The sequence below is a fragment of the Bombus fervidus genome, chromosome 7 (genome assembly GCF_041682495.2).
Source record: "Bombus fervidus isolate BK054 chromosome 7, iyBomFerv1, whole genome shotgun sequence".
In the NCBI taxonomy this organism is placed as follows: domain Eukaryota; kingdom Metazoa; phylum Arthropoda; class Insecta; order Hymenoptera; family Apidae; genus Bombus; species Bombus fervidus.
The window spans coordinates 10,052,141-10,079,056 of record NC_091523.1 but is presented as its reverse complement, the minus strand read 5'-3'; the positions used below and the strand labels follow the sequence as shown (position 1 = coordinate 10,079,056).

General features: G+C 27.6%; 4 protein-coding genes across 10 annotated transcripts; 2 read left to right on the top strand and 2 right to left on the bottom strand.

Moving 5' to 3' along the window:
* Positions 1-37: 37 nt before the first annotated feature.
* Dnapol-eta (DNA polymerase eta) lies at positions 38-3,492 on the bottom strand. Its single transcript, XM_072006701.1, has 7 exons — positions 3,108-3,492; positions 2,885-3,019; positions 2,597-2,805; positions 2,349-2,515; positions 2,059-2,282; positions 1,847-1,970; positions 38-1,775 (listed from the first exon to the last, which is right to left on the bottom strand). The coding sequence occupies exons 1-7, from the start codon at positions 3,245-3,247 to the stop codon at positions 312-314; spliced, it is 2,463 nt and encodes an 820-aa protein (XP_071862802.1). The 5' UTR covers positions 3,248-3,492; the 3' UTR covers positions 38-311.
* Positions 3,493-4,436: 944 nt separating this feature from the next.
* Nc2alpha (negative cofactor 2 alpha) lies at positions 4,437-7,114 on the top strand. The gene is made up of 5 exons (XM_072006726.1): positions 4,437-4,650; positions 4,854-4,926; positions 5,073-5,166; positions 5,249-5,428; positions 5,491-7,114. The coding sequence occupies exons 1-5, from the start codon at positions 4,609-4,611 to the stop codon at positions 5,792-5,794; spliced, it is 693 nt and encodes a 230-aa protein (XP_071862827.1). The 5' UTR covers positions 4,437-4,608; the 3' UTR covers positions 5,795-7,114.
* Positions 7,115-7,742: 628 nt separating this feature from the next.
* LOC139988923 (deubiquitinase DESI2) lies at positions 7,743-11,684 on the top strand. Of its 4 annotated transcripts, none has more exons than XM_072006729.1 (7): positions 7,743-7,946; positions 8,862-9,042; positions 9,127-9,199; positions 9,319-9,412; positions 9,485-9,626; positions 9,704-9,863; positions 9,934-11,684. In XM_072006729.1, the coding sequence occupies exons 2-7, from the start codon at positions 8,917-8,919 to the stop codon at positions 9,978-9,980; spliced, it is 642 nt and encodes a 213-aa protein (XP_071862830.1). In that variant the 5' UTR covers positions 7,743-7,946; positions 8,862-8,916; the 3' UTR covers positions 9,981-11,684. The 4 variants fall into 4 exon arrangements, with proteins under 4 accessions (XP_071862830.1, XP_071862829.1, XP_071862831.1 ...); XM_072006728.1 differs by having other exon boundaries at positions 7,743-8,212; XM_072006730.1 differs by lacking the exon at positions 7,743-7,946 and adding an exon at positions 8,291-8,406.
* Gek (serine/threonine-protein kinase gek) lies at positions 9,605-26,440 on the bottom strand. Of its 4 annotated transcripts, none has more exons than XM_072006689.1 (27): positions 25,579-26,440; positions 25,006-25,193; positions 24,716-24,898; positions 24,360-24,631; positions 23,978-24,277; positions 23,693-23,836; positions 23,461-23,583; positions 23,154-23,362; positions 22,865-23,079; positions 21,766-22,769; positions 21,429-21,664; positions 21,209-21,315; positions 19,437-19,634; positions 18,482-18,645; positions 18,152-18,407; positions 17,776-18,062; positions 17,557-17,700; positions 17,335-17,470; positions 17,023-17,264; positions 16,758-16,938; positions 16,493-16,681; positions 16,154-16,339; positions 15,893-16,074; positions 15,676-15,774; positions 15,484-15,607; positions 15,238-15,395; positions 9,605-9,857 (listed from the first exon to the last, which is right to left on the bottom strand). In XM_072006689.1, the coding sequence occupies exons 2-27, from the start codon at positions 25,133-25,135 to the stop codon at positions 9,837-9,839; spliced, it is 5,490 nt and encodes a 1,829-aa protein (XP_071862790.1). In that variant the 5' UTR covers positions 25,136-25,193; positions 25,579-26,440; the 3' UTR covers positions 9,605-9,836. The 4 variants fall into 4 exon arrangements, with proteins under 4 accessions (XP_071862790.1, XP_071862788.1, XP_071862789.1 ...); XM_072006687.1 differs by lacking the exon at positions 9,605-9,857 and adding an exon at positions 12,067-15,105 and having other exon boundaries at positions 25,579-26,439; XM_072006688.1 differs by lacking the exon at positions 9,605-9,857 and adding an exon at positions 12,067-15,105 and having other exon boundaries at positions 25,006-25,188; positions 25,579-26,439.
* Between the last annotated feature and the right edge of the window lie 476 nt (positions 26,441-26,916).

Below are 26,916 nucleotides of genomic sequence, written 5' to 3'. Positions count from 1 at the left end.
TCATTTTATTTTATTTAAATGAAAGATACTGGAGCAATATAATTAAATAAAATTTATTATAAATCAATACAACATTAGCATTTTATGCATAGTACGGTAATATTACTTTTTATTTCAAAAGTGTCATTAACTCAAATAAAATTGAAGGAGAAGAACTACTTCAATTTTAAGACTATGTTGTAAATATATATCTACATATTTCATAAAATGTAAGTATATTTTTACAAATGATACATAAAATATTTATTTAAGATTTATTTCGTTGAGATAGATATAATATATCAATATAATATATAATACGTCAATTTATATTACGAAAAAAATGATGATATGGATTTGTGATTCTTATGAGAATTTAAAATATTTGCATTTAATCGACGTTTAATAGAATTGGTATCTATATCACTTGTATTTTCCTTCCTTTTTATATTTGTAGTATGTAATACTGAATTATTTAAGTTCCATTGCAGACTTTCAGCCACATGAAAATCGCAATGTTCCTGATATTTTAATATAGATATCATTTGATAACATTTTAAACATTGTTTAGAAGGAACTTCAATTGAGTTAGATGAGTTTTTTTTAATTAGGAAACTAGAAATATCATTATCTTTTCTTCCTTTTGAAGTGTTGGTTTTAAATTTATTTTTTCCTTTCAACATTTTCACTAAAGTTTCTTTTGAAATATCCTTTTTATTTTCTGTTTTCATATATAATTTTGCTTTTTCTTGTAAATATGAAGGTAACAATACAACTACAGTAGGATCAATATTACTCAAATCAGGAAATATTTCTTCTAGTTGTATTATATCTTGTTCGTTAATCATTTTGTTATTTTCATTTAATTTTATATTTGAAGAAGTTGGCCCATTTTCCATTTCATTGTTTGTATACATTTTATCATTATTCTCCTTCATATTCAAATCCAATTTTTCGTCAAAATTACTTTTCTCATTTTTTACACTATCTTCATTTAAATTTTCAAACTCAATATCTATATTTACATTGTCATTTAATTCAATCAACCCAATATTATTTACATGTGTATCTTTCAAATTACTTTCTTTTGGGTTAAAAGCATTCATAAAAAATGATTCCTTAAAATCATTTTGATCTAAGGGATCATTCAAATTAAAACAATTTGTCTTCTTTTCATAAAATGTTTTTATTTTATTTCCTTCATTTAATGAATTGATTAAATTATTTAATCTTCTGGAAGTAGGAGACCAATCTGTTTTTATATTACAACTTTGTTCACCTAATTGTGCACTTATTCTAGAACATTTTTTCCCAACATGTTTTAGTTTATTACTTGATGCATTGTTAATTTCAACACTATTAGAATCTACATTGATAATTTTATCGACATCTAAATCACTTTTTATTTTCTTAGTAGTATTTTCTACTGAATATATACTTTCTACTTTCGTATTTTCTGTTTGTGCATCTATTTTCTTATGAAGCTCTGATTCGTTTGATTTAAAGAAATTCTGAAAATTGCTGCTGCCTTTAGCTGGTACAAATTTACCAGCTGATATACCTAAATATGCAATTGGACATTGTGTTGACTTAGATATGATTTGTACACAACGAATTGCCATATTTCCTGGTTTATATGAATTTAAAGTACATGAACGTGATTGTGATACTGTAGCCTTATTTTGATAATACTGATAACATATTGTCATTAACGTTGCTCGTCGCTCATTTTCTTCAAGATCTTGTTCAAGACGTTCACAAACTTCTGCTGATAATTCACCAGCCCAATGTTTTAACTGTAAACAAAATATTATGTAAAAAAATAATTCACAATTTTCCTATGTACAAATTTTATTATATACTTTACCACATCTAATGAGACAATAGCTTGTCTTCCTGGGAACTTTTTACATGCTCCAATTGATTTTGATACTAATCGTATATTAACAGGTTCATTGTCTATTCCTCGAGCAATATTGTATAACCATAACCTAAATAAATATATTAATACAACATAGTTTCAAAGTAATGTTTTTATATATTATTATTTTTAGCGAAATTATAAATTCATAAATATACCCTGTTTTTTCATCGAATCGTTTTTGTAAATATTGCAGTGAATACTGCACTAAATCACCCATAACATTACAATTGAGAGATTCAACAACAACATCTCCAAACTTTCCACCAAGATTTCTAACTTTTTTGATTGGCAATGTCGAATACAGAGTTGATACTGCATTTGCAGGTAATATTGTTTGTCGATTTGGTTTATGCAATCCACATGCCAACTTAGCTAATATCTAAATATATACAATATTACTTTTTTTAATTAATTAGGTAATGAAATAGATGGTACACCTTTTTACCTTGTTTTCTGCAATACCAGCAGAACATCTAAATCCTGTTTTATCAAATATGTCAGCTCTTATTTCTTCAACTATAAGTCCTGCTATTGCAAGTTTTTGTGCTTCTATGTCTTCAAGATTCTCAAAAACGTTCATTATCCAAGTTTTTGTGCCTTGACTTCTCTCTTCTAAATCCATACCATATAAAATCCCATATCATATAACATATTTATTTATATTCATAAAAGTTTATAGTAATTTTTTCTTACCTTCATCATTTTTTCCAACTTCTGAATATCCTACTACAAAAGTATTTGAAAGCTGTGTCACTAAATGATTCAAAGAAATAGAATATGTAGACATCCTTTTACAAACCAAGTCAGTAATATCTAAATATGCTTCATCCACACTAGCACGTTCTATTATATTGCAATGTTTCTTTATAACATTAATAACTTCACGACCAGCACTTCTATATCTATACAAACATTTGTAATTTACTCACATTATGTATGTGTGTGCATAAAAAATATTAAATGCACAATTTTTTGATATACCTTGATGTATCAGCTTTTCCACGAAGGCATGGTACACTAGCTAAAATGAGATCTGGACATTTTTCTTTTGCCTCTTCACCTCTCATGTGTCTTGTAACACCGTATTCCCTTGCTTCATAATTAACAGCAATTATCCTATTTAAAAAATATTAGCAATATTTAGAATCTCTCTCTATCTACTTAAGTTATTTAAATGTAATTTATATTATCTAGAATATTTTACCCTCCTAATTTCCACTGATTGTATTGTACAACCGCAAGTGGTTTTCCAGCATATTCTGGTTGAAGTTTTGTTTCAACTTGACAAAAAAAGCAATCCATGTCTATTAAAACGACAACTCTATTATTGCTTGAGTTTGCCATTATAAAATAAATTTTATCTATTAATTAAAATTATTTGCAATTATAGGTTAAAAACATTAGTATAATACGACGTTACTCATCTAGTATTCATTAAAATGGAAGTTTAAATTATATATATTCGCAAAAACATCGTTATCGTTTTAGTATTTTAAAAATAAGTTATAGGTATAAAACTTTTACATATAATCAAATTAATTAAAAGAAAAACACAACCGCAATTTGACATAGTCCCAAATTTAAATTTGTAACTAGATCGTCGTTCCTAAATTCACATTATTTTGTAAGGATGTATTATAAGAAGTAGCATCTTCGTTTCGAACTGGTGTAGGCCTGTGGCTCTCTCTAGCGTGAATATTTGTATGATAATAGGGTTAATTCTAGCGCCGCGAATTTAACTGTACAGCAACATAACGGAGGCAACGAACAAAAGTTATTTAACAAATTTATTGATTAATGACAAAATTATTTATCAGTAACAACTGTGATTACTCTCGAATTTTGTATTTACTTTCGTTACCATGGTAAATTGCTTTGCCAAAGCATAAATTGCTCGCTTTCTAATATTGTAAACTCCAATCAAAATAAAATTTATTAGCATTAGTTAATAAGAGTTTGTCTTATTGGATAACAAATTAATCATAGATTATCATGTAAATTCAAGCAGATAAATGAGCCATTCTGCGACTCAAAATTAGAGAATCATTGAAACCGTCACGCTGAGTTCAGCGTTTCAATAAATTTCATTACAGCGCAAATCTTGTTAAAGTTTCAATCTATTATAAATATTCAGTTTTAAATATAACTAGTCTTAAACATAAATTTAAACATCGAATTAGTTTCGAAATTGTTTGAAGTTTGAACGCGTGTAGAGTGCTCCAATACTCCACTGGCTGCAACCACGCCAAATTCCCCAAATCTTGGAAAGGTCACGCAACATCTTTAATTTACGATATGCCATTAGTAATTTTATGTATAATCAATAAACATAAATTATTTTTGCACAGAAAAGGGAAATATATATTAATACAATAAATACGAAAATATATATATTACTGCAATGAATATTAATATTCATAAATTAAGATCTGAAATTATATGTTGGTTTCAAGTATTTTTAGAACACATAGTAGCTTATATGTATGAATGTAGCATTAAGTATTACATTTACGAACGTAAAATACTTTACGATTATTGAAAATGTATATGTATACATCATAGAGGTTACAGATACATGTCAAGTTTTGGAACACCTTGATTCATGCAAATACAATATATAATAAACGCGTTTATTTTTTCAAAGTTTTATTCTCTGATTTATTTATACACAATTTGCGTAAGGTGAAGTACCACACTTTGTGACAATGCCAAGTAAAAAGAAAAAATATAATGCACGTTTTCCAGCAGTGAGTATTAAAATACTCTATACAGTTTGGGAAAGTTTTTCACGAAAATACACTTCATACATAAATTATATATTTATAATTTGAATAAAAACAATGTAATTTACTTGTAATCTCATTTAAATTATAAAGAAATATATAATTAAAAAGACCATACATATTAATTTTTAATTATATGACTAACCTATCTTTACAAATGTACTTAGGGCAGAATAAAAAAAATTATGCAAACTGATGAAGAAATTGGAAAAGTTGCACAACCAGTGCCGATTATAATTTATATCCTTTTTAAATTAATAATAAGAACAATAATTTTAATGCCAACATAAGCCAGCATAAGAATCATTGTTGTTTACATTATAGATCTTTAAGCCGTTAATGATATATTTTTATTTTGAAAATAAATTCCTTAACTATTTGTATACCTAGAACATTAGAACTGTTTGTACATTCATTACTTACAAAATCGATGGAAATTACAAATGCTAAAAATGCCAAAACTTTGAGTCCTTCTCATATGTAAGATCTTTCTAAAATTAATTAAGTCAATACTTGATTTTAACTAATTTGTTGATCATTTTTGCATTAAATTTCTTTACAGGAAACAATGTATTTTATCAGAGAACCGCTTTGATTTTTTAAAAGATTTAGTAAATTCTTTACCAGATGTATCAGGACCTGATGAGGAAGTACCTACACCACCTCTAACACCTGCTCCAATGAATATAAATATATCAAATACATCAACTTATTCACCTACAATACAACAGCCAGATACAGGGTAAGTATTAAATAACTTACTTGGTATTTGTAAATTTTTAATATATTATTATATTTTTATAGATTTTCAAAGCAGGAGATGGGATTAACTACTAAAGTAAAGAAAGAAAATGAAAATGAAGAAAACAGTGATGGAACTGGAATATATAATCCAGATACTCGTAATGAAATGGTAAAAAATACTGTACCTCAAGTTCCAGAATTTCAAATGTCTGTGCCTCCATCATTTCAAATTAGTCAACCTAATTTTTATACAGAAGTTAAACCTATGAATTTAAGTACAAATACATCAAGTGTAAATACAAATAATCAACCAACATCAAATTTTGCTCATACTGCTACTTTGGATGAAGATTATGATACATAGTTATTCATAAAATATTAGAAATACGAATTTAAAATTAAATTAAAACAATAATTAAAGTATGCGATCATATAATGTCATTAATTTTTATTCAGACAATCTATAATTTACATTATATGAACAGTTTCGTTACTTATATATATTTACTTCACTAATCATAAATTTTTATATTTTTGTATTTGTTCTGTTAAATTATAAATTTTATTCAGACTAGTTAAAACTACATATTTCCTATTTAAAAATGTTTTGTACGACTCGATTATCGTAAAACACTCATATTTTAAGTACTTTATATTCATGTATACACATCTATAATAAGTAACAATATTTGGATTTACACAGTTGCTGCGTACTCTAAATATATATGCATTAAAGATAATCTAGATACAGTTCTCCTCTGTTTATACATTTATAAATATATGTTGTACATTTATGTAGGTACAAATACATTTACTTATTAGGATGTAGGTAGTTAGGCTTACATTTTATAATTGGCAAAATTTTCTACTTGTACCTCATTTAGTTTATATCTTAGAATATTTGTGATTTGCAACATTATGTATGCAATAATAAGCTTTATAACTAAGACTTTTTACCTGCATAAAAATAAATTTGTATAAGGAACAGATGGTATCTTACATATATTTAGGAAAATATCTTATATATATTAACAATACTTAAGAGAATTGATTTTAAAAGAGTGGCATTGACAAATATTTCACAAGATATTTATGTAATTATATACTTATTTGAACATACATACGTTGCAAAGTTATATATTAAACATGATGACTGAAACTATTAAATTTTTCAGTAGTTCAATATATGCACAACAATTAAATAAGAATATACTATTAAATTCTATAAAAACTCAATTGTGATATTATTTTATTTATATGAAACACTTTGGTCATTTATTGAACAAATATATTAATTTTTGAAAATTTCTTACAAAAAGACATTGTTATGAGATGTTTAAATATGTAAATAATTAAACTTTAATTACGTATTTTAAATCTAGAAAATGTTTTCTTAGTAAAATAGAATAAAATAATTGTAAATATCTTTATACAAAATACAAAATCTGAAAATATTGTATTTATGGTAGCATATTTAATATAATATTCGCACACTCGTTTAAAAATAAGAAAAATTGAGCAATGATTATGTAAAGAGTGTCAAAAATTAGTAAAAAAATGTGTGCTATATATGCTTATATATGTGTATATTTATAAGAGTAATATTTTGTTTCATAAATTGCTTGTAATGTGTGGTAAAATGTTTCAAATAAATCGTATCTATCTCAATAGTAACAGGACAACAGAATCAAATCACATGCATTTCATTATGTATACATAAATTATATACTATATATCTCTAGATACATATGTACCCTAAAAAATTATTTTAAAAAATTTAGAAATATGTCTAAACAATTTTTTATCACTAAATATTTATGTTCATATGTATTTATAGCAGAGAGAAAATTTCCTTTCTGTCTACAGTACTTATCTGATAGCATTAATCATAAAAACAGATGAATAGTGCTATACTTAATATTTTAATTAAGAATAAGATTAATTTAAGATAGTCTCAAATAACAATGATATGTAAATTTATTAATAAAAATCTTAATAGTGGCATTGTGTTATTTATATATATTTAGTTATATTTATAAATAATATTAAAAAATTTGTTTTAATTACTTTATTTTTTTATTATGCTTATGTCTTGCGAATTATATTTTATCAGTATTAAAAATATAAAAATTGTGTAAACAAAAAATGTTAGAATAAGCAACAGTATAGGAAAATATAGAAAAATATAATATTTAATATTCTGGTAAAATTTTACATACATATGTATAACTTTCGAAAAAAAAATTCTTTAGTAATTATTCAACCTTTGATATTCATCTAGACTAGAGACAATTATTCGATATCCCTAGACAAATGCCATTCGTTTCTAATTATAAACAATTTGTCTAAATTCCTTTAAAACATCTTTAATGTTAATGTTTGTTATGTGCATTTAATTAAGTTTGTGATTAAAAATACGCAATGAATAGTTAAGATACATAATTACAGATTTCAAGAAGGATTTTGTTGATAATTTAGCACACTTCAAGTGAGGAGAGACTTCTTATTGACATAATGTATGCTATTTGCACGTAATTTTTACGAATTTCAGTTATTAAATCTATGTTATTAAATTTTCATAAGAACCTAATAACTGTTATTGACATTTCAAGAAGATCGCTAATTTATTGCGAGTATACTTACTTGCAATTTTGTACAATGTCTTTCTGCAATATTTAACATCAACAATTCTTTCAAGAAAATTTGGAGATTAACATGTACTGAACTATTCTGTGACAAATTATAAAGAAATGTGATAGTGCTGAAATCTCGACTTTTTTAGGTAATACAATTTATTTAAAAATATCATTTAACAAAACCTTTGACCTGATGATTCACAATACACTTTTTTTCTTCTATTCTGAAGTATATCCATTCTTACTTCCTTACTCATTGTCAGACAATATTACTAATAAATCTGTTCATTATCTTTGAACATTCTGCATCCTACAACTTTATTAATACAATAAAAGAGTAGTAAATTATAAATCTAATTCAAAATATCATTTGTTTATATTTTGACTGGTATTGTTATTGTTTAGCATTTATGATAGATTAAGTAACATAATATTGGTGATTTTATCATTTTGATTCTATAAGTTGCAATATTGTTATTAGAAAAACATATTTGTTGCTATGTATTTTGCAAAGTATAATATAATTTTACATAGAAAAGCATGAAGTTACTAATTATTATGTAGTTAATAAGTAATATTTATGTGACATATGTATTTTATTACATTTTTGTTTTTTGTTTGTGTAAGCCCATATGAATCATTAAGTTGATTTGATATAAAATTAACCACAGATACTTACTTGAAAATTATAAATAAGATGTTTCCTATTTCATCATTCTTTTTTAAATTTTGTAGTAATTTTTGGCTATGTGCTTAGTGTAGATCCAGTATATAGCAAATGTATTTGCTTATTAGGTGCGTTGGAACATAGGTAGTGCTGCTGTTCATCTCTTCAAGTATAGGTATCTCTATGATGTTTTCGTCAGGTCTTAGCTGCAATCTATCCTTTCCTAGTTGTCTGGGTTATCCACAGGATAACGAAGAATTAATACCAAAAATGGCTAGAGAGCCAATAATTCTTAATGTTTATGATATGGTAAGGTCCTTTTAAGTTTCTTTCTAAAATATTTTTTTAATTTTTATTGATGCACATTTGTAATAAATACATTTCATGTTTCAGTATTGGATAAATGAATATACTACTCCAATTGGATTGGGTGTATTTCATTCAGGAGTTGAAATATATGGAACAGGTATATTTATATAATCTTATATATATATATATATATATATATATATATATATATATATATTTCTTTTAATTCCATTTGAATCTATTAAAGTTGGTTGAATTATTTCAATTAATTTGCAGAATATGCATATGGAGGTCATTCTAAACCAATTTCTGGAATTTTTGAAATCACACCGAGAGTTGCTGAAGAATTAGGGGAGCAATTTAGATATAGGTACAGATATTTTAGTAAGGATGTGTTCATATTATTTTAAAAGAAGAGTATATTTATTTTTCATCATCGTAGGCAATCAGTACACATTGGATATACAGATTTCACAGAAGAAGATGTAACTAGGATTGTTACTGAATTAGGAAAAGATTTTAGGGGTGATCGTTACCATTTAATGAATAAAAATTGTAATCATTTTAGTAGTCAACTTACACTTGTATGTATATAAAAATAGTATATAATCACTTATTAATTAATACAATGCTAATATTATATTTTTATTCTAAATTGTAGATTTTGTGTGGTCAAGAAATACCAGGTTGGGTAAATCGCCTTGCATATTTCAGTTCTTGTGTACCATTCCTTCAACGTTGTCTACCAAAGGAATGGTTAACGCCTGATGCACTTCAACATTCTCTGAATCAAGTCAGCCATGAAAGTACATCCTCTGAAAGTACGTCTTCTGATACTTCCTTGTAACATTTGGCCAATTTTTTAAAACGAAGAGATTTAAAATGTCATAGGAGTTACACCATTTAGAGAGTTTATGCGCAAAGGAAGTTTATCGTGACAGTAACTATATCGCCAAGACCATGGAATCCGAGAAACAAAACCGTCAAGATGAGGTACAAATTTCATATTGTACTCTAGAATTCCAGTGGTGATTTAATAATACTGAAAAAATGCCTTTCTTGCAACATGTCGTCTTTTAAATTCTGGACGGCAGTATACAATGTCGCGTGTGTTCTTTGTTGTATCACACAATCGAAATTTAATAGGTATACACTTAATAGATAATTACGTATAAAACAAAGGCATAAAGAGACTGGAACGTATTCATTTATTAGTTAATCACATTAATTTTTTAAGAAATCTTTTGTGAATTAGATTTTATACATGTAATATCTTTCATTTTTAATCATATTTCAAAATTAATATTTGTAAAACATACAATTCGTTCAAATTATATTTTAGAATTATCCAATGATATTTTTCTAAACATTCAATAACCTGGTTTACTCGGACATTATAATTATTTATGCTATGTATACATGCGACACCTCTCTGTACAGCTGCCATTAATATTGTTAGGAAATTTAAATGAAGAATGAATGTAATATACATATATAATATATATATATATATTAACATTCATATAAAATAAATAAATTACGAATAACTTACTTTTCATCTATGATTTAATGAAGATATGTTTTGCGCAAATACTTTTATAAGGAACATATTTATAATTTTATAATTAAGATATTGAGTCAACAGTTTTTCACTATATGGATATCACATTCCACAAAGGTGATTTTGAATTTTGCGCAATATAGAACAATAGAATTAATATAATGTTGTGATTTCGGAAGCATTTGCTAGATCTAAAATCTAATTTCTTTTTAAATATTCATGACATACAAATCATTACTAATGTTGCTAAAACTGTTGTTGACACCAAGTTTATAATGTTATATGTTGAAAAAAATGAAAAATTCATAGTTATTCGAATATGATATAAATACAAAAAAATTCTGTTGAATATATCATATTTGTAAAATGTAATACAAAAAAGTAACAATTAGTGCCAATTCAATGTTTTGTTAATTCTGTTTTAATGACTAATATTAGGAAGTGACATGTTGCATAAAATTCATAGATGTTATCAATCATAAAATTATTATATTTAATGTTAATATATGAATATCTTTCAATGAATTATTTATAGAACAATTTCGGATATATAACAATTACATCTAATATAATAGTCAACAAAAATATTAATTACTCTTTATTTATATAATTATATTATAGAAAGCTTTTTTTGAAGTTAGATTTAAAATTAATTTGGATTAATAAAATTATTTAATATACTAATTTATAGGAAATTACGAAATTTAAATTCGTGCGTTTCTGTACGACATATGTTTAAAAAAGAATGTCTTCTTCATATACATATATGTATTATATTTTCAAAAAAAAGGTATTAAAAATAATTAGTCATCATAAATATTTTATAGACCAAAACATGTTATGTTTTATATTCCTCACTGATAATTGTATTGATACAGAGTTATAAAATGAATTACTTATGCGATATAGAATACTAAAATAATGAAGCATATAAAGCACAATATACAATATAAGTACAAAAGCTTACGTATCTTTTTAAATGGTCTTTTTTATAATGATATTTAGTTCATTGTTTCAGTAGGGACCTTTGTCTTACTGTTAATAATTTCATTTTAAAAAATAAATATTCTAATAATTATTATTTCATTCTGTTAATTATAATAATACCTAAAATTGAGACCAGTTTTAATCATTAATTATATTGTACTCATACATCAAGTTTACTAATATAATTCTTTATTAAAAAAAAGTTGTTATTATTATTTCAGCGAAGAATGAATTTAAGAGAAAGGAAATATATCCATCTTTTATCATAGATTTTGTATGAAACAAAATGTAAAACAAAAATTATAAATACTATGAAATTTACAAAAAAAATGTTTGTGAGGTGAATGTTATGTTTGAAATCTTACAAACATAAGAATTTGGTTTTCTTTTTACCATAATATAAGTACTTCTTACTATAATGACACACTTTAAATAATGTACAATGAGATACAATTCATTATTCAAAATGCAAATAATTGCTTGCAATTGCTTTTAATAAATATCGTAAATATAATGCACATATTAGTTATAAATAAATTCATAGTATAGAATACGCTAAACTAAGTTGCTAAAAAAAAAGATTAATAATCAGGTCATTACATGCACTGGTACTAAACCAATGGGATACATAAATCATTATTAATTGTTACATAAAATATTCTAACAACTCGTAAAAAAGTAAACTATTGAATCATACAAATCTGTATATGCATACATATAATCATTCTATTTTCGTGCAGAATGCCAGTCGTACATTTTGATTATGCGTAAAAAAAAAGCATAATTATAGCGCAGTTTTTACATGTTATAAAACGACGTACTCAAAATTTCAGTGTCATATATGTGCAGACTAAAAAAAAAAGAAGGAAAATGAAAGATTCGAAGGGTCTAAAATCAAATTGAAATTGGAACCTTATTTAGAAATTGAATTATTTACAAAAATATAAAATCAATGCTATACAAAGTGACTATTTCTTCGTATGTTCTATTTATAGACAAACTCGGTTTAAATACAAGGCAACATAAGACAAACAGATATATCTTTGATTTTAGAACCCTTAAGTAACAATTGCAGATAATAGACAAATCATTGAATTTCGTTGGTAAGTACAATAACACGTACATTGCTACAATTTATAAACATACGATGACATTTCTAGAATAGTTCTAGAACTCATTTTTAAACTTTATTTTATTCTGGTATGGACAGCAATATCTGTACTATTACATTCTTTGTCTGATAACATTAACACTTTTTTTCTTCTATTAACGGTTTCTTCTATATTTTTAATATAAGAATGTCAAACCTATTGCAGTCGATATATATTTCTTTTATAATTATATTTTCATGTCTTACCATTACACAAATGTGATAAAGTCGTTTCAAGTTTCTTTTTTTTGGTATTATACGCATGTTACAGTTATTATGCTAACTTTATGTCCATCAACGATGATCTTTTTAAAGAGTTGGAACTTCGATTTTCATGTATATTTGTCATTGTTTTATGAAAATAAAAAAGAATTGCTCGGAATGTAGCGTATCAATATTTTACCGTAACATTTTCAATATTTCATAAACTTTTCGATACTTTTTTAAACTTTTTTCATTAAAATTCATTATAAATATATGTAAATTTAAATGCATGATTCAGCATTATTTTTTTACATACACTTTATTTTCGTGTATGCAAAAATTGAATCCATACTGTAGTTATTGGCTCTTTGTTTTACTGTATGCCGTGTTTAGGGATATGAAGATAAAACATCTTCAATCCATAATTACTTGAATAAGAATGGAGCAACTCGGGATTCTTGACCGTTAAATGTTATTTCATATTTTAACTACTGGCATAGAATCCTGAGATAATTATTTTGTTCTACCAACTCTTTTTTCTCCTCTTTTAGTATAGTTAGCAAATTTTTATAAATGTACATGAAAAATGTATATATTTTATACATTAAAACATATAAAACTTGTTATCTTGTTCTCATCTTTGTTGTAATTTCATTTGTTTTGTTCTAGTCTTACAACTATAAAAAGAACTAAATGTAACTGATTAATCATCAAGTAATACTTTTTTCAAAATTTCATAATAATTCATTATTCTTTTTTTTTTGTGAATTCAATGGTTTTTAAATTTTTTAATATAAAAGTACTAAAGATGTTGTATAGTGTAATCTTTCTTAACACTCTCTTCGAATTGTTGCAAATATAAATAAGGATTTCAGAATTTCACGGTTTAAAATAAACTATATTTAATCATCGTCGTTCCGTTTTCGTTTCGATTCTATTCTCAGTCATTATGCATTGCACTTGTTAATATTTGACTGACAAATTTTAAATATGTATATGCATTAAAAAAAAAAGTTTCCACAATGATATTTATAGCCTTAATTATAGAGAAAGCAGTACATTTATAAAAGAGAAATCAGTTTTTGTCGCAGTAAGGACAAATCAATATTCAACATCACTCTTTTACTGTCACAAATATAATACTCATATGTCATGTAAAAGTATATAGCCGCCTTGCTTAATAGCTATTTATTAGCAGGAGCTTTAGATACATTGCACGATTATTTCTACTATTCACATGCTGAATAAAATGATGCACCTTACTGCATTATGACGCAATAGAAAATATTTAGTCATAAGGCATCAGATCGATTCACTTCCACTGAATTCATTTGTCACTAAGAATGACTAAGTATATAATTTACTTGAAACTATTATTTATACCTAGATTCAAAAGATAGGTACGATAGATTGATTAGATTAATTTTTTATTGCTAGATAATTTGACTGAGATTTCAATTTTTATTAACTTAAGGTAGTTCATTACGATGATCAAAAATTAAAATTATGCAAAGTATCCGCATTAAAATTCCGAAAAAAAAAGAGGAAATTAAAACGATACCTACTTTGGTAATATATGGCATCGTAAAGCTGATTCAATGATTTCCGAACATAAATTATTTACAATTTATCATTACATAAACTGTAAATTCTTTTGTTAAATATATAACATGTTATAAGTTCTTGAAAACCAGAAAGTTATTGCAACATGATACCAAAATCAATGTTAATATATTTATGAAATTTTTGTATTGATTATTGAATTAAATAACTAAAACATGCAACTTCTTAATTCATTTGTATATACGAGTATTATGCCTTTCGTTAGACGTTTGTAATATAATTAACATAATGCACGAGGTTAGAAAAATGTATTGCACAAAATTGAAAAAAAGAAAGAAATAAATACGATAACTTTCCAGCTAAAAATCAAATATGGATATCATTTTATGTAAAAATGTTATCATAGATACTGTAATCCTATCATTCAGGTAGTAGACGCGATTACAGTAAGTTATTAATGTTATGAGAAGTGTTAAATTAATTTTTATGAATCATATGAAGATGAACCATGATCATGAGCGGGACTTGGTGGCGTCGATGGATTTGAACTGTTGTTTGAAGCTATTGAATGTCTAGGACTTCCACCAGAGGTGTGTTCCTACATTAATGAAAAATTGTATGTATTTATTAAAAGTACGATTTCTCCAAACTTTTTAAAACGTGTTGAATGTTCTCTATCTATATCATCTTTATATTTGGTTAATATTTTTAATAAGAAAAAAAGTAATACCTTGTCGTGTAAAGATGCGATGCTACCAAGAGAAAGTGGAGTATGCGATCGTAGATGCACAGATTCCGAATCAACTTGGTCTACAGGAGTACGGGGTAACGAAGGTGGAGTAGCAGTTGGTCGTGGCGGTGCCGGTCCTCTGCGTGAAGATGTTGAACCTAAAAAAAGATTTTATATGTGATATAAGATATCTCAAATAAAATTATGTAACAGAATAAAGTACAATACGATTGAGCATATAAATACCGTTATGCGGTGAATATCCGGAATTTCTGGATATATGAGAACTAAGACGTCGGGTATCAGAAGGTGGATGCCTAGGCGGCAGTGGCGCTGGTTTACTTGATGCTTGAATTGCAGGACTATACAACTAAGGAAAAAAATGTAAGTAAACATTTGATGTTTTTAGAAATACATAAAAATGTATTATATTCTTACTCTTTGTTGGCTGCTATGAAGATGAGAGCTACTGTGATGACCGCTATGTTGTTGATCAGCTGTTTCAAGTGTAGTAGGCAGGTCTAACAATCGTTGAATCTAATATATAATATAAGACATTTATAAAATAGATATATACCAAAAAATATATGTATTAACAAAAAAAAAAAAAAAAAAAAAAAAAGAAAGAAAAAAAGGGAAACTCAAAATAACTTACCTGTATTCCATTACCCGGACCCATATGACTGATATGATTAAAATTCGTCGGAGCAGATATCATTTTGGAACGTCTATCAGTAGGACGAACAGCCCTATTTCCTTCTCTTAATGAAAATCTCCTTCGCGGTTTTGTCATTTGTCTACCACTTGCATCTAGTGGTATTAAATTAAGTAGTTCTCCTATTATATTAAATCGAACATTGTATATTATATCTAATCATTTTATAGTTATAATTGTTGTTATATGAAGTATACTAACGTTGATGTAAATTGCTCAGAAAAATGACATGTGGCATATCGTTAATGACACAGGACGTTAAAGAGCCTGAAGTATTCAGTGGTCGTGCTCGTTTCACATTAAGTGTTTGTAACCAATCTCCAGTTGTACAGTCAAACACATCGATGTGAGTCTCGCTATAAACTAGCAAGTAGCCTTCACAATAACCTGTAACATAAAGTTATAATTATTATATGCAATATATGTATATTTGTTATATTTGTACATGTAATATTTGTTACATTTGTAATATGTAATACGAGATTATAATTACATTTCGTTTTAACATGTTCCATATTATGTTTTAAGAATAATACTCACTAACTGCTGTAGGAACAGCAGGATACATAATTTCACGATCTCTACTCTTTCTGCCTTGGCTGTCGACATAAACTGCTAATGTATGGAAGACTAATAAGAATTCACCACGTGGCAATTCGATACAACGTAAAGCATCCACAGCACTGTATGTAAGAAAACCTAAGAGCGTATTCTCAGAATGGACCAATGCTAAAACATAAAAATAAGAGATTTATAGGTCTCAAATTAATTCTGAATTTATTTGAAGTCGGGTTTATATATTTACAAATAGGGTGATGGTCTCCTAAAATGCTGTAGATAGAAAATCCGGAAGGATATCCGACACAGAAGCGACCTTCAGAAAGGACTTGCAAAGTTTGTGCATGACATGATAACATCAGTTCACGTATACGTTTATGACGTGTTTTCGTACGCGTAATTTCATAAATAATGACTTGTGATGCATTCTAAATTAAAACAGAAAAATGACATTAAATATAGGAAATATCTATTACACTAACGATCCGATATTATACAATAACATGTCTTACCTGCTTCTTTATGGCAACACACAAACAATAAGTTAGTGGACTGCGACGGACTATCCCGGTCGTTAAAGTTATACATCCTTTAGTTTCTGCAACTTTAATCCATTCAACTTCGTCTCCATCCAATGCACGTACTGGAACCAACCGTACATGACGTTGTTTTCCACTTAAAACTACTATTAATTGTTCTTCTGTTACATATTCCAGTAAATATATTTTCTTGCCTTCTCCTACTCTTGCAATTTCTAAATATGTAATACAAATTAGTCATAATAAAATGATTTTGTACACACACACACATAGGATAGAACATACCGCTACGATCTAAATCTAAACAGAAGAGACCTTCTTCTGTGCCAATGACTAGACGATCTGGATCAATAATTGCTCCTGACATCACATTTTTAATGAGCGCCAATGTATTATCTAGTAATTCTTTTGCTCTAAAAATCTGTAACGTAAAAAGAGGAGCATAAATAAAAATGAATGAGATTAGACGATATCTTATTAATATATACATCGATATATTGTATTTACCGTTGTATTAGGAAGATTGTTTTTCTTTAATATTCTATGTAATTCACTTAAAGCAACTACCCACTTTGTTTTTTCACTTTCAGTGTCTGCAAGCATTAATGTGTGATTTCTTAAACCAGGTGGTTCTAGTAGAGATGTCGTTATCTAAATAAACATGAGATAAAAATAAATCCTGAAGAAATGTAGAATAAAAATACAACAAAAGACTTTAAGCATTACCCTAAATATACATGGAATATCTTTCTTTGTAGCATGTATAACATCCGAATCTCGAACAGAACTAACGCTGAATTCTTCGTCCCGCATATCCAAGACTTGAGACACGTAAACAGATGGTAATGCATTACGATCTGGTGAAATATCATAAAGAAATAATTTGAAGTCGCAAACCACCACAAATTGACGAACCCAGCCCTTTTTCACTCCACCCATTTTTGGCACTTTAACATATCCTTCGTAAGCTGTACCTATTCCTCGTGTAGGATCAATACCCAGTGGTCGTTTTGCTGGAAAAAGTATTTATTATCATGCTATATTAAAAAATTATGTTTTCAAAATAAATTGCACTAAATATGATTTCCTAAAGATAACTTACTTTGATCATGTGGCACAGGACACATTGATGGAACTTTATCACAACAGGGCATATGACATGCAAAGCCACAAACTTCACATACAACTCCTTGCCTGGTTAAACCTACCATCAGTGAAGTGCAATGATTACATTTTGTAGGTGCTGAAAATGTTCTTACTAAGAATTGGTGAGATTTTGGTTTTGGTTGAAGATTGGTTTGTCCATGAGATGTTGATGATTTATTGAGAAGTTCATGAGATAACGGAGATGTGGGATCCTAAAATTTAATATATATTAAATTTTAATGTGTAAACACTTAATGTTATATTAAACTTAGAAAATAATACTTACAATACTGAGTTCAGATAAGTTGCTTTTACTGCTGGAGATACTTGGTGCTCGATTATCTTCGATATCGGCTTCTACACTATCTGCACTTCCGTGACGTGTACTGCTTGCAGTTTCTTTCAAGAAATGTTCCAAATATGACATTTGAGATGTAGGACGTTCTAAAACTGAAATACAAAAAGAATTTTAAATTAATAGGATAAAAAATGGTAACATCTTTTTTTAATTATAGGAAGTTGAAATTATTTTTAATAATGTTAAACTAATAAAGAAAAAAGATATCTGTAATACTTTTATCTATATTCTATTAATATATAAAGAATGTAAAAGTAAAGAATTATGTTTTTCTTTCTACAAGTAGATACATAAATCAATGTAAATTTCATAACATCTTCTTTTGAACATTTTAATATAATCACTGCACTGCAATTTGCACCACACAAACTCTGTTAAAATAGTAATCGTTATTATGCAGGTAAAGGTTGATTGTTTACCAGCAGAAATAGCAAGCATGTAATAAGATGTACTAAAAAGTCAATCAGTTCAAACAATCTAAAGGCGAAAACATTCAGACACAACATACCTGTTAATCATTTAATTACAAAACTGAGTAATTATCAGCTACAACAATTAACAAAGGATAACCATCACCTAAAACGATGAAAAGCTACTGACACTATCCTTAACTGAGGGATGATTATTTCCAACATACAAGGAACACATAACTGATTTTCACAGTAATTGAAATTAAAGTTAACATAGAGCTATGTTTTAAATAAGAACAATCTGATACATTTGACGCTCCCTTTCAAAGAAAAACATTTAATGTTTCATAAAAAATTATATTCATTATATATTCATAACTATTATATTCATAAAAAACATAGCACTGTGTTCTGTAATTAGCATCCCAACTGACTAGTCAATCAAAATCGCGTTTTGTTGCCACTTCATTTACCGGGTGGCGATACGATGGCGACGGCATTCTGACTGATGAATGTGTTGACGGGAACGAATCTAGTTAATAAGCGACATGTCGTGACGCGGGAAGCACGCATTACTGGTAGGGGTGACGACGGCTGATGTACGATGATGCGGTGGGGTTTGGTGCTAACGATGTTTGGAGATTTTCTTGACGTTTTGCTGGATAGGGCAGCTGTCACAAATACAGTTTGAAGATGAGCAACAAGAGGCCCCAGACACAGCTCGTTACGCCAATAAACAGAGGCACTTTGTAGTCTAGAAATCAGAATCGCATACCGTACCGGAGAACCGAATTACTATGCTGGATAGGTATCCAAATAGTAACGATCTCTATTATTGGTAAAGTAAGTATTGGCAATAACTTTTATACTTAGTATATTACCTAAGTGAAGTATTATAGAGAAGTTGTTAAATATATTACATATAATACAGACAAAATATTTTGTTAAAATATTAAGGTCAACCTAACAATGTCAGAAAATATCACATTTTAAAAATCAAGTGCCTTATGTTTTTTCAAGACAACAACTGAATTATTCCGATACACATATATTCAATTTTCATTTGTGTCAAATACCTATGAATTATAACATATTTTAAAGATACGTGCATTTTTTATAATATTATTAAAATATTTATATGATCAATATGATCAATTATAATATATATATATATATATATATATATATATATATATATATATATATATATATATGACCATAAAATGATATTATTACATATATATATATATATATATACATATAATGAATTGCACTTTCATATTTGTAACTGTCTTAAAATACATTTAAATATCAGTCTAGAAACACACACCAACTCTTACTATTCACATTTATAAAAAAATTAAGAAAAGAAAAAAATAACCACACACTGACTCATACCAATATAATATCAAGCCATTAATTAAACTAATGCAAACTACAAGAAATAGATAGTATTCACATATAGTTATACCTTTTAGAAATTCTATATTTTACTACTAAAACTAAAGAGATTGTTAAATCATACTTCTGGCTATAATGACTTGTAATTTTAGTTATAATATAAAAGTAATATACTACGTAATATTATAAATATGCAAGTGCAAAGAATCATGTACACCATTCATGCATCTTCACAACAAACTTTTATTATTTATGTTAATTAATATATATTTTTTATTAGATAAGAGAGACAAAAATAAGAGTTAATAAGCAAATCTTAAGAATTTGTATTGAGAAGTATGAATGCTATATATGATTCCTGCTTATATATTTTATATAACAATTTCTTGATTTTGTTGACCTTTTGCTATATGCATGCAAATTTGAAATTAAGAAAAACAATCTAGCATATTTATATAAGAATTCATATATAAAAATTTTTTGTGTTACACAATATTTAAATCACATATGGTATTATATATCTAATAAATAATATTTTGTATCTATTTATGACGAACATTCTATTCTATTTATTACGAATTGTATATATAAATCATATACTACGTGCCACAACATATTAAAATAATACAGAATATTTTACAGAATATGTAGAATAAAACACCGAACAGATATATTCACCGCCTAAATAATGTACGAGAGAGATTAAAAGATTTACAAATTACATACACAGCATGTATCGCAGCAGTTTGTATAATAATAGTACGTACAGAATTTTTATAAAAACGTAACAATAAAATTTTTACGAAATTTCTTTTTGTAACAGTGTTATATGAAATATACTTACAGCCATCGCCTGTGTCAAGCCTCGCTTGCAACTCTTTTATTTGCATTTCTTTACGTTTTATCTCGTGCGTGAGTGTATCGAATCGTTGTCTGAAATCTCTTAATTCCCTGTAGATACACAATGATTTACCATTATTAAATTATATCAGTGACATTTAGAGAAATAAAAATATTTTCGTCATTAAAACTTATTTTATTTATAATATATTTAAATTAATTACTTTTGAGCAGCAATTAAATCTGAACGCGTCTTTGTAAGTTCTTCAGATATTGCCTGCTTAGCTTGTATTTCACTTTGTAAAGAACTTTGTAGGTTCAAAAGCTCCATTTTGTCAAGCTTTTGTGATCTACGATTTCGCCAATTTTTATCTGCCATTGTAGAACCACTTCCTACACCACCTACACCGCCAGAATGTTTTAAAAATTCTAATTCTTCTGTCATTTTTGTTGCTAACGCCTGAAATTTGTTAAGCACAAAATTAAACGGTTCTTGAGATACATATCATACTATAATACTAATGATCATCATTAACAAAAAAAAATTTAGGTAGGACAGACCTGTAAGTAACCTCTAGCATCTTTCTCATCAGATACCCACTGAATAATTTCGGTAATCTGAGCTTCCCATTGTGCAATAGCTTCCTTCTTGTTTCTTAGTTCCTCATATTCTTCTTCTAATTGTCGCCTTTCACCTTGTATTCTATTAACACTATCGGTAAGAGTGTTAAGTTCTAACATAAGTTTTTTGTTTTCTTCGACTAGCATAATTTTTTCTCTTTCATGACGTCTGTTTAATTCATTTATAGTCTCCTCACTATCAGTGATATTTTCTAATCTTGCATTATCTAGTTTTTCTTTCGTTAACTGAACTTCCCTTTCCAATAAATCTCTCCTTGTTTCAGCTTCATGCAATTGTTCTTGGAGACTACGAATTTCAAGATTGAACCTACTTTGTTGTTGGTTCAAATTTTCATTATATTGAACTTCGAGTTTTTCCACTTCTGCTTTTAACCTATTAATTTCTTGTGTCGCTAATGCATGATTTGCACTTGCATCATTTCCCATAGACCTTTGCCTAATTTTCTCTGTTTCCTCCTGCATTTGCTTACAATATTCTTCGCTACGTTCTCTTAATTTTCTTTCTTTACTCGTTTCAGCCATTGCCTCTTCCACTCGATTCTCTAACTCTCTACGTAACTTTTCCGCTTTTCTAATGTCATGTCGTAAGCTGTCAACCTTTTGCATTACAACCTCCAATTCTTCTTCTTTATCTCTGACTTGTCTAGACAATTTTTGTTTCTGTTGTCTTAATTCCGATAATTTGTCTGTAACTTCGGTATATTCAGCCATTGCTAGTTTACGTTGTGTTAATGCATCTTTCAATTCTTTATCTTGAAGTTTAAGCTTCTCCTGAACATCTAACTTATCTTTAATAGCTTCTTCCTTTTCTGATCGAAGAGAGCGTACTAATTTTTCTAATTCCCGTAGTTTTGTCATATCACCGTTATCTAAGTTGCGTAATTCACGAGGGACCTCCATGGATTTTAACTGTGATTCTAATTCTAGAAAATTATAAAAAAATATTATGAAATAATAACATGATTAAGTATTCATATATTTTTTACAGTAGTACATATGTGGAGAAATATATTTATACCACAGTTGCGTTTAGTAAGTGTATTTATTTCATCCTGAAGTTTTCTTGTTGCATTATTAGAATCTGGTGATATTCCTGGAGAAGAATGACTCATGCTAATTTGTTTTTTTAAATCTTCAAGTGCTTGTGTCAGTTGTGCATTTTCTTCCTCCAGTATTTGCACACGTTTATCCTTTTGAGTTATAGCAGACAAACAACCCAGATCAGATATGCAACTGTAATTTATAAATACAAAACCATATTAAGTACTTTTTTTTAGGGACATAAAGAAGTAAAAGATGCTACTTACCTTCCTTGAGTGAAAGTAAAGCCAACAAACGGTAAATGAAGTGCAGAAAACGCAGAATTTGCTGCTGGTGGAACAGCATCAGAACTGCGAACATCTGTATCATCAACATCAAAGTTTGATGTATCTGTTGGTGAAGAAACTTCAGGAATGTAAGGTGCAGTACTGTCTCTAAGAGTTTCCCAGTTTACTCCTTCAAACCATGGATGCTTCTGTGTTATATAATTAGAATTAATTATATTAAATTTAATTTTCTAATTATAACCACATAATATTATAATTTTTAATTTAACACATTACATGTTAATACCTTAAAATCATCAATTCCATTTTGACCTAGTCTAAATTCTGAACTACATATCAATTTTCTCATTAAATCCTTAGCTTCTTCAGAAACTTCATACATGTCATCTGCTGGGAAGTCAAAGCAATTCTGAAATTAAGTAAAATACACACATTAATGTATATAATATATATGTATAATAATTATTACAACAACATTGTAATAACTTTTATAAGTATAATTCAAATTATTTAATAACCTTATGGTTCATAATTTTCCCATAAGTTTCGACTAGAGATTCTGCATAAAATGGTGTTTCTCCATATAACATTTCATACATGCATACTCCTAAAGACCACCAATCACATTCAGGTCCATATTGTCCTTGACCATCTTCCATTGCCTATATGAATTTCAATGCATTCTTTTTAACATTCATGAGTAGTACATATCATAAATTAGTAAAATACAAATTAATATTACATAATTTATAAATTATAAAAATAATAATTATATATAAAATAATATGGAAATATAATTTTACCCTTAAGATTTCTGGTGAAATATAGTCTGGTGTGCCAACAGCAACATTACTTTGTGCAGTGCCATCCTCAAACAATCGTAAACAAGATCCAAAATCTGCTAATCTAATATGACCATTTGCATCTAACAAAACATTATCAGGTTTAATATCACGGTGTACATAACGTAAGTCATGTATGGACCCAATAGCCAGAACCATTTCAGCTATGTAAAAACGTGCCATATCTTCTGGAAGGCGATCTTCAAATTTGCTCAACAGTGTTAACAGGTCTCCACCACAGTAATAATCCATGACCAAGTACTACACATTATTATTTAAAACGCATAAGATATTTTTATGTTTATAAATGCTTCTAATTGTTATTAATATTTAGAAGAATTACCAAATTATTGTCATCTTGAAAGGCATAATGAAGATTTGTGATCCATCTACGATCACCATACACCAGTACATCTCTCTCTTCTCTAAAGTATGCAGTTTCTGCACGTTTCAACATTTCCCATTTGTTCAAAATTTTCATTGCAAATACTTTGTCCGAACCACGCATTCTTACAACACATACTTCACCAAATGCACCTCTACCAATAACTTTTACTATTTCAAAATCCTCCCGTGCCAATTGCAAACTCTTAATGCAAGTAGCCACTGGTTTTACTATAAAAAAATATATGAATTTTTTTTAATATGAAATTATAAATTTTCAAAAAATACACATTATGTTATGTATATATAATATACCAAATTCAATAAAATCTGAGACAGTCTTTTCACGTCGTAAGGAAGAATTACAACATTCATCATATAAGACAAGTAAAATATCAATAAGTGTCTCAATAGAAAATGTGTGGCCTATTCTTCCTTCCCCTTGTACAGGACCATCAATAAAAAGAGATTCTAATTGGCGCAACCTTCCTCCTATGCCTATGAAAATAATTATTATTTAGTAATAATAATATTATAATATAATAATAATGTGTTTAATGACACATATTTTGTTACAAAAAGCTGTTATATATTTGGGAATATACCATTGATTGCAAGTCCCTTTGGCATAATATCAGGAGGAGGTTGATTATATTGGTGCTGCGACGAATCTGACATGTCTCTTTTTCGAAAAAGTTGCCCCTTACCAAAATCCTTGGATACTATTTCTGTCATTCTTAATAATATTATTCAATAGTATTTTAAACCACCACATTATGATGTGATGACTATCCTAAAACATTTAATATTATTTTTTATGCATAAAATTTAATATAGACCTATAATTATACCATATATTTTATACTTCCATTAAAGATAATGAATTAAATATTTAAAATATTGTCATGTCAATCATTGTCAATAACTCTGTACATAACACACTTGCTTTTTATTAATTTAATTTCTCTTTATTTCATTCAACCAAATATGGATATGGATACATAATTTGTCAAATGTTTTATTTATAAATATGGAAAGATGCAACTAAAGATATCTTAAACAATTAAAAAAATTATTTGTTATACTACATTTTTACATTTACAAGTATTTAAAAGACCAATTAAAAAAATATAAATCCAAACAGTATCTACAAATATAATAGTATACTAATCATTTACCTTAAGAAGATAATTTCCAATAGACATATCTAAATAGGATCACTTTCACTGTTTAAACATTAATTTTGTTTACAACCGTGCAGTGATCGTTTCCCGTTCATGTTATTAATATATATCAGCACGCTTTAAGCTTCTTTTACTCTTATGCAAAGAATGTCAAAAATCAATTCCCTTTAACTTAGCGTGGTATATATGTCCACACGCCACTACGTGTAAAACAATCGAGTTTCATTTAATTCATCATCGGCCATCGTGCCGGAATTACTCACGTCGGAAATTACGTAACTGCTATAAAGATAGCCAAAATATTTGGCGAAGAAAACACGCAACAAGAGAAATACGTGTAAATAAAATGTACAGACAAAAATAGTGCAGCGGGGTAGGGCACCGCATTCGCGATCAACGAATTCAACAAAATCACCAAGACAACTCGTATCGTTCGAAGAAATCAGTATTGTATAGTAGGACTATACAAGTACTTCTCGTTCAAATGTTAATAATTATAAAATGAAACGTAGATAAATTTTAAAGGGCCATTGTCCCAATTTCTGATATAACCTCGCCACGGCACTACACTCTCATCCCCGATCAAAATTTTTGTGACGTAAAATTCCTATCGCATGTGAGAAAGATGTTTTGAGTGAAAGGCTTTTTCTTTGCCAATCCGGACCGTTTGCTCAAACGATTCGAGCATATCTGCCGAAACGACGCGTCCCGCTATAATATTGGTTTAATTGTTTATTATGCGCACCATTCGTTTATCACAAAACATCTTGCATGGCCACCTCCAAACCCCCAACAATTTGGTTGACCCCCTAGCAGGCCCCATATAGAAAAAAATATGGCAGTCCTACGTCATTGAAAATACCTATGACAGTTCAGCATATAGATAGGTCCTACCCTACAATATGAAAGGTGTAATGACAAAGCGAGTTCACACAGCAATCATTTGTCAATTGATCGGAGTATATAATTTTCTTCTTTTCTTAAACATGCTTGTCATATTCCAGAAATAATTAAGATTGAGAATAAAAATTCCATTTTTCCTATATACAAATTAAAATAAGCTAATTGGTCCGAAATAAACGAAAAAAATGTGTATACTTTTATACTTTTAAAGTAAAATTAAAATCTGTAAAATATAAAACTTATATTGCTTATAATTAATCATTTTTTCAAATTTAATTTCAAAACTTTTTGAACACAAATCACAATCCATTATTCCAATTCATTATTTATTCCAACCCAATACTAGTTTTTAATATTTAATAAATTTTCTAATAATATTTTATATATTAATCTATAAGAAACAAGAATCCTATGTTTATTACTATAAAT

Excerpts from the sequence above, each read along its gene's own strand:
- Gek (XM_072006687.1), bottom strand. The coding sequence starts at position 25,135 with ATGACAGAAATAGTATCCAAGGATTTTGGTAAGGGGCAACTTTTTCGA. Across the intron at positions 24,278-24,359 it reads TTCAAGATGACAATAATTTG|TACTTGGTCATGGATTATTA; the intron begins GTAATTCTTCTA and ends AATAATGTGTAG. Across the intron at positions 23,584-23,692 it reads GGAAAATTATGAACCATAAG|AATTGCTTTGACTTCCCAGC; the intron begins GTTATTAAATAA and ends ACTTAATTTCAG.
- Nc2alpha (XM_072006726.1), top strand. The coding sequence starts at position 4,609 with ATGCCAAGTAAAAAGAAAAAATATAATGCACGTTTTCCAGCA. Across the intron at positions 4,927-5,072 it reads ACCAGTGCCGATTATAATTT|CTAGAACATTAGAACTGTTT; the intron begins ATATCCTTTTTA and ends CTATTTGTATAC. Across the intron at positions 5,429-5,490 it reads ATACAACAGCCAGATACAGG|ATTTTCAAAGCAGGAGATGG; the intron begins GTAAGTATTAAA and ends ATATTTTTATAG.
- Dnapol-eta (XM_072006701.1), bottom strand. The coding sequence starts at position 3,247 with ATGGCAAACTCAAGCAATAATAGAGTTGTCGTTTTAATAGACATGGAT. Across the intron at positions 2,806-2,884 it reads GGAAAAGCTGATACATCAAG|ATATAGAAGTGCTGGTCGTG; the intron begins GTATATCAAAAA and ends ATGTTTGTATAG. Across the intron at positions 2,283-2,348 it reads CTGGTATTGCAGAAAACAAG|ATATTAGCTAAGTTGGCATG; the intron begins GTAAAAAGGTGT and ends GTATATATTTAG.
- LOC139988923 (XM_072006729.1), top strand. The coding sequence starts at position 8,917 with ATGATGTTTTCGTCAGGTCTTAGCTGCAATCTATCCTTTCCTAGTTGT. Across the intron at positions 9,413-9,484 it reads GGGGAGCAATTTAGATATAG|GCAATCAGTACACATTGGAT; the intron begins GTACAGATATTT and ends TCATCATCGTAG. Across the intron at positions 9,864-9,933 it reads TGAAAGTACATCCTCTGAAA|GAGTTACACCATTTAGAGAG; the intron begins GTACGTCTTCTG and ends AAAATGTCATAG.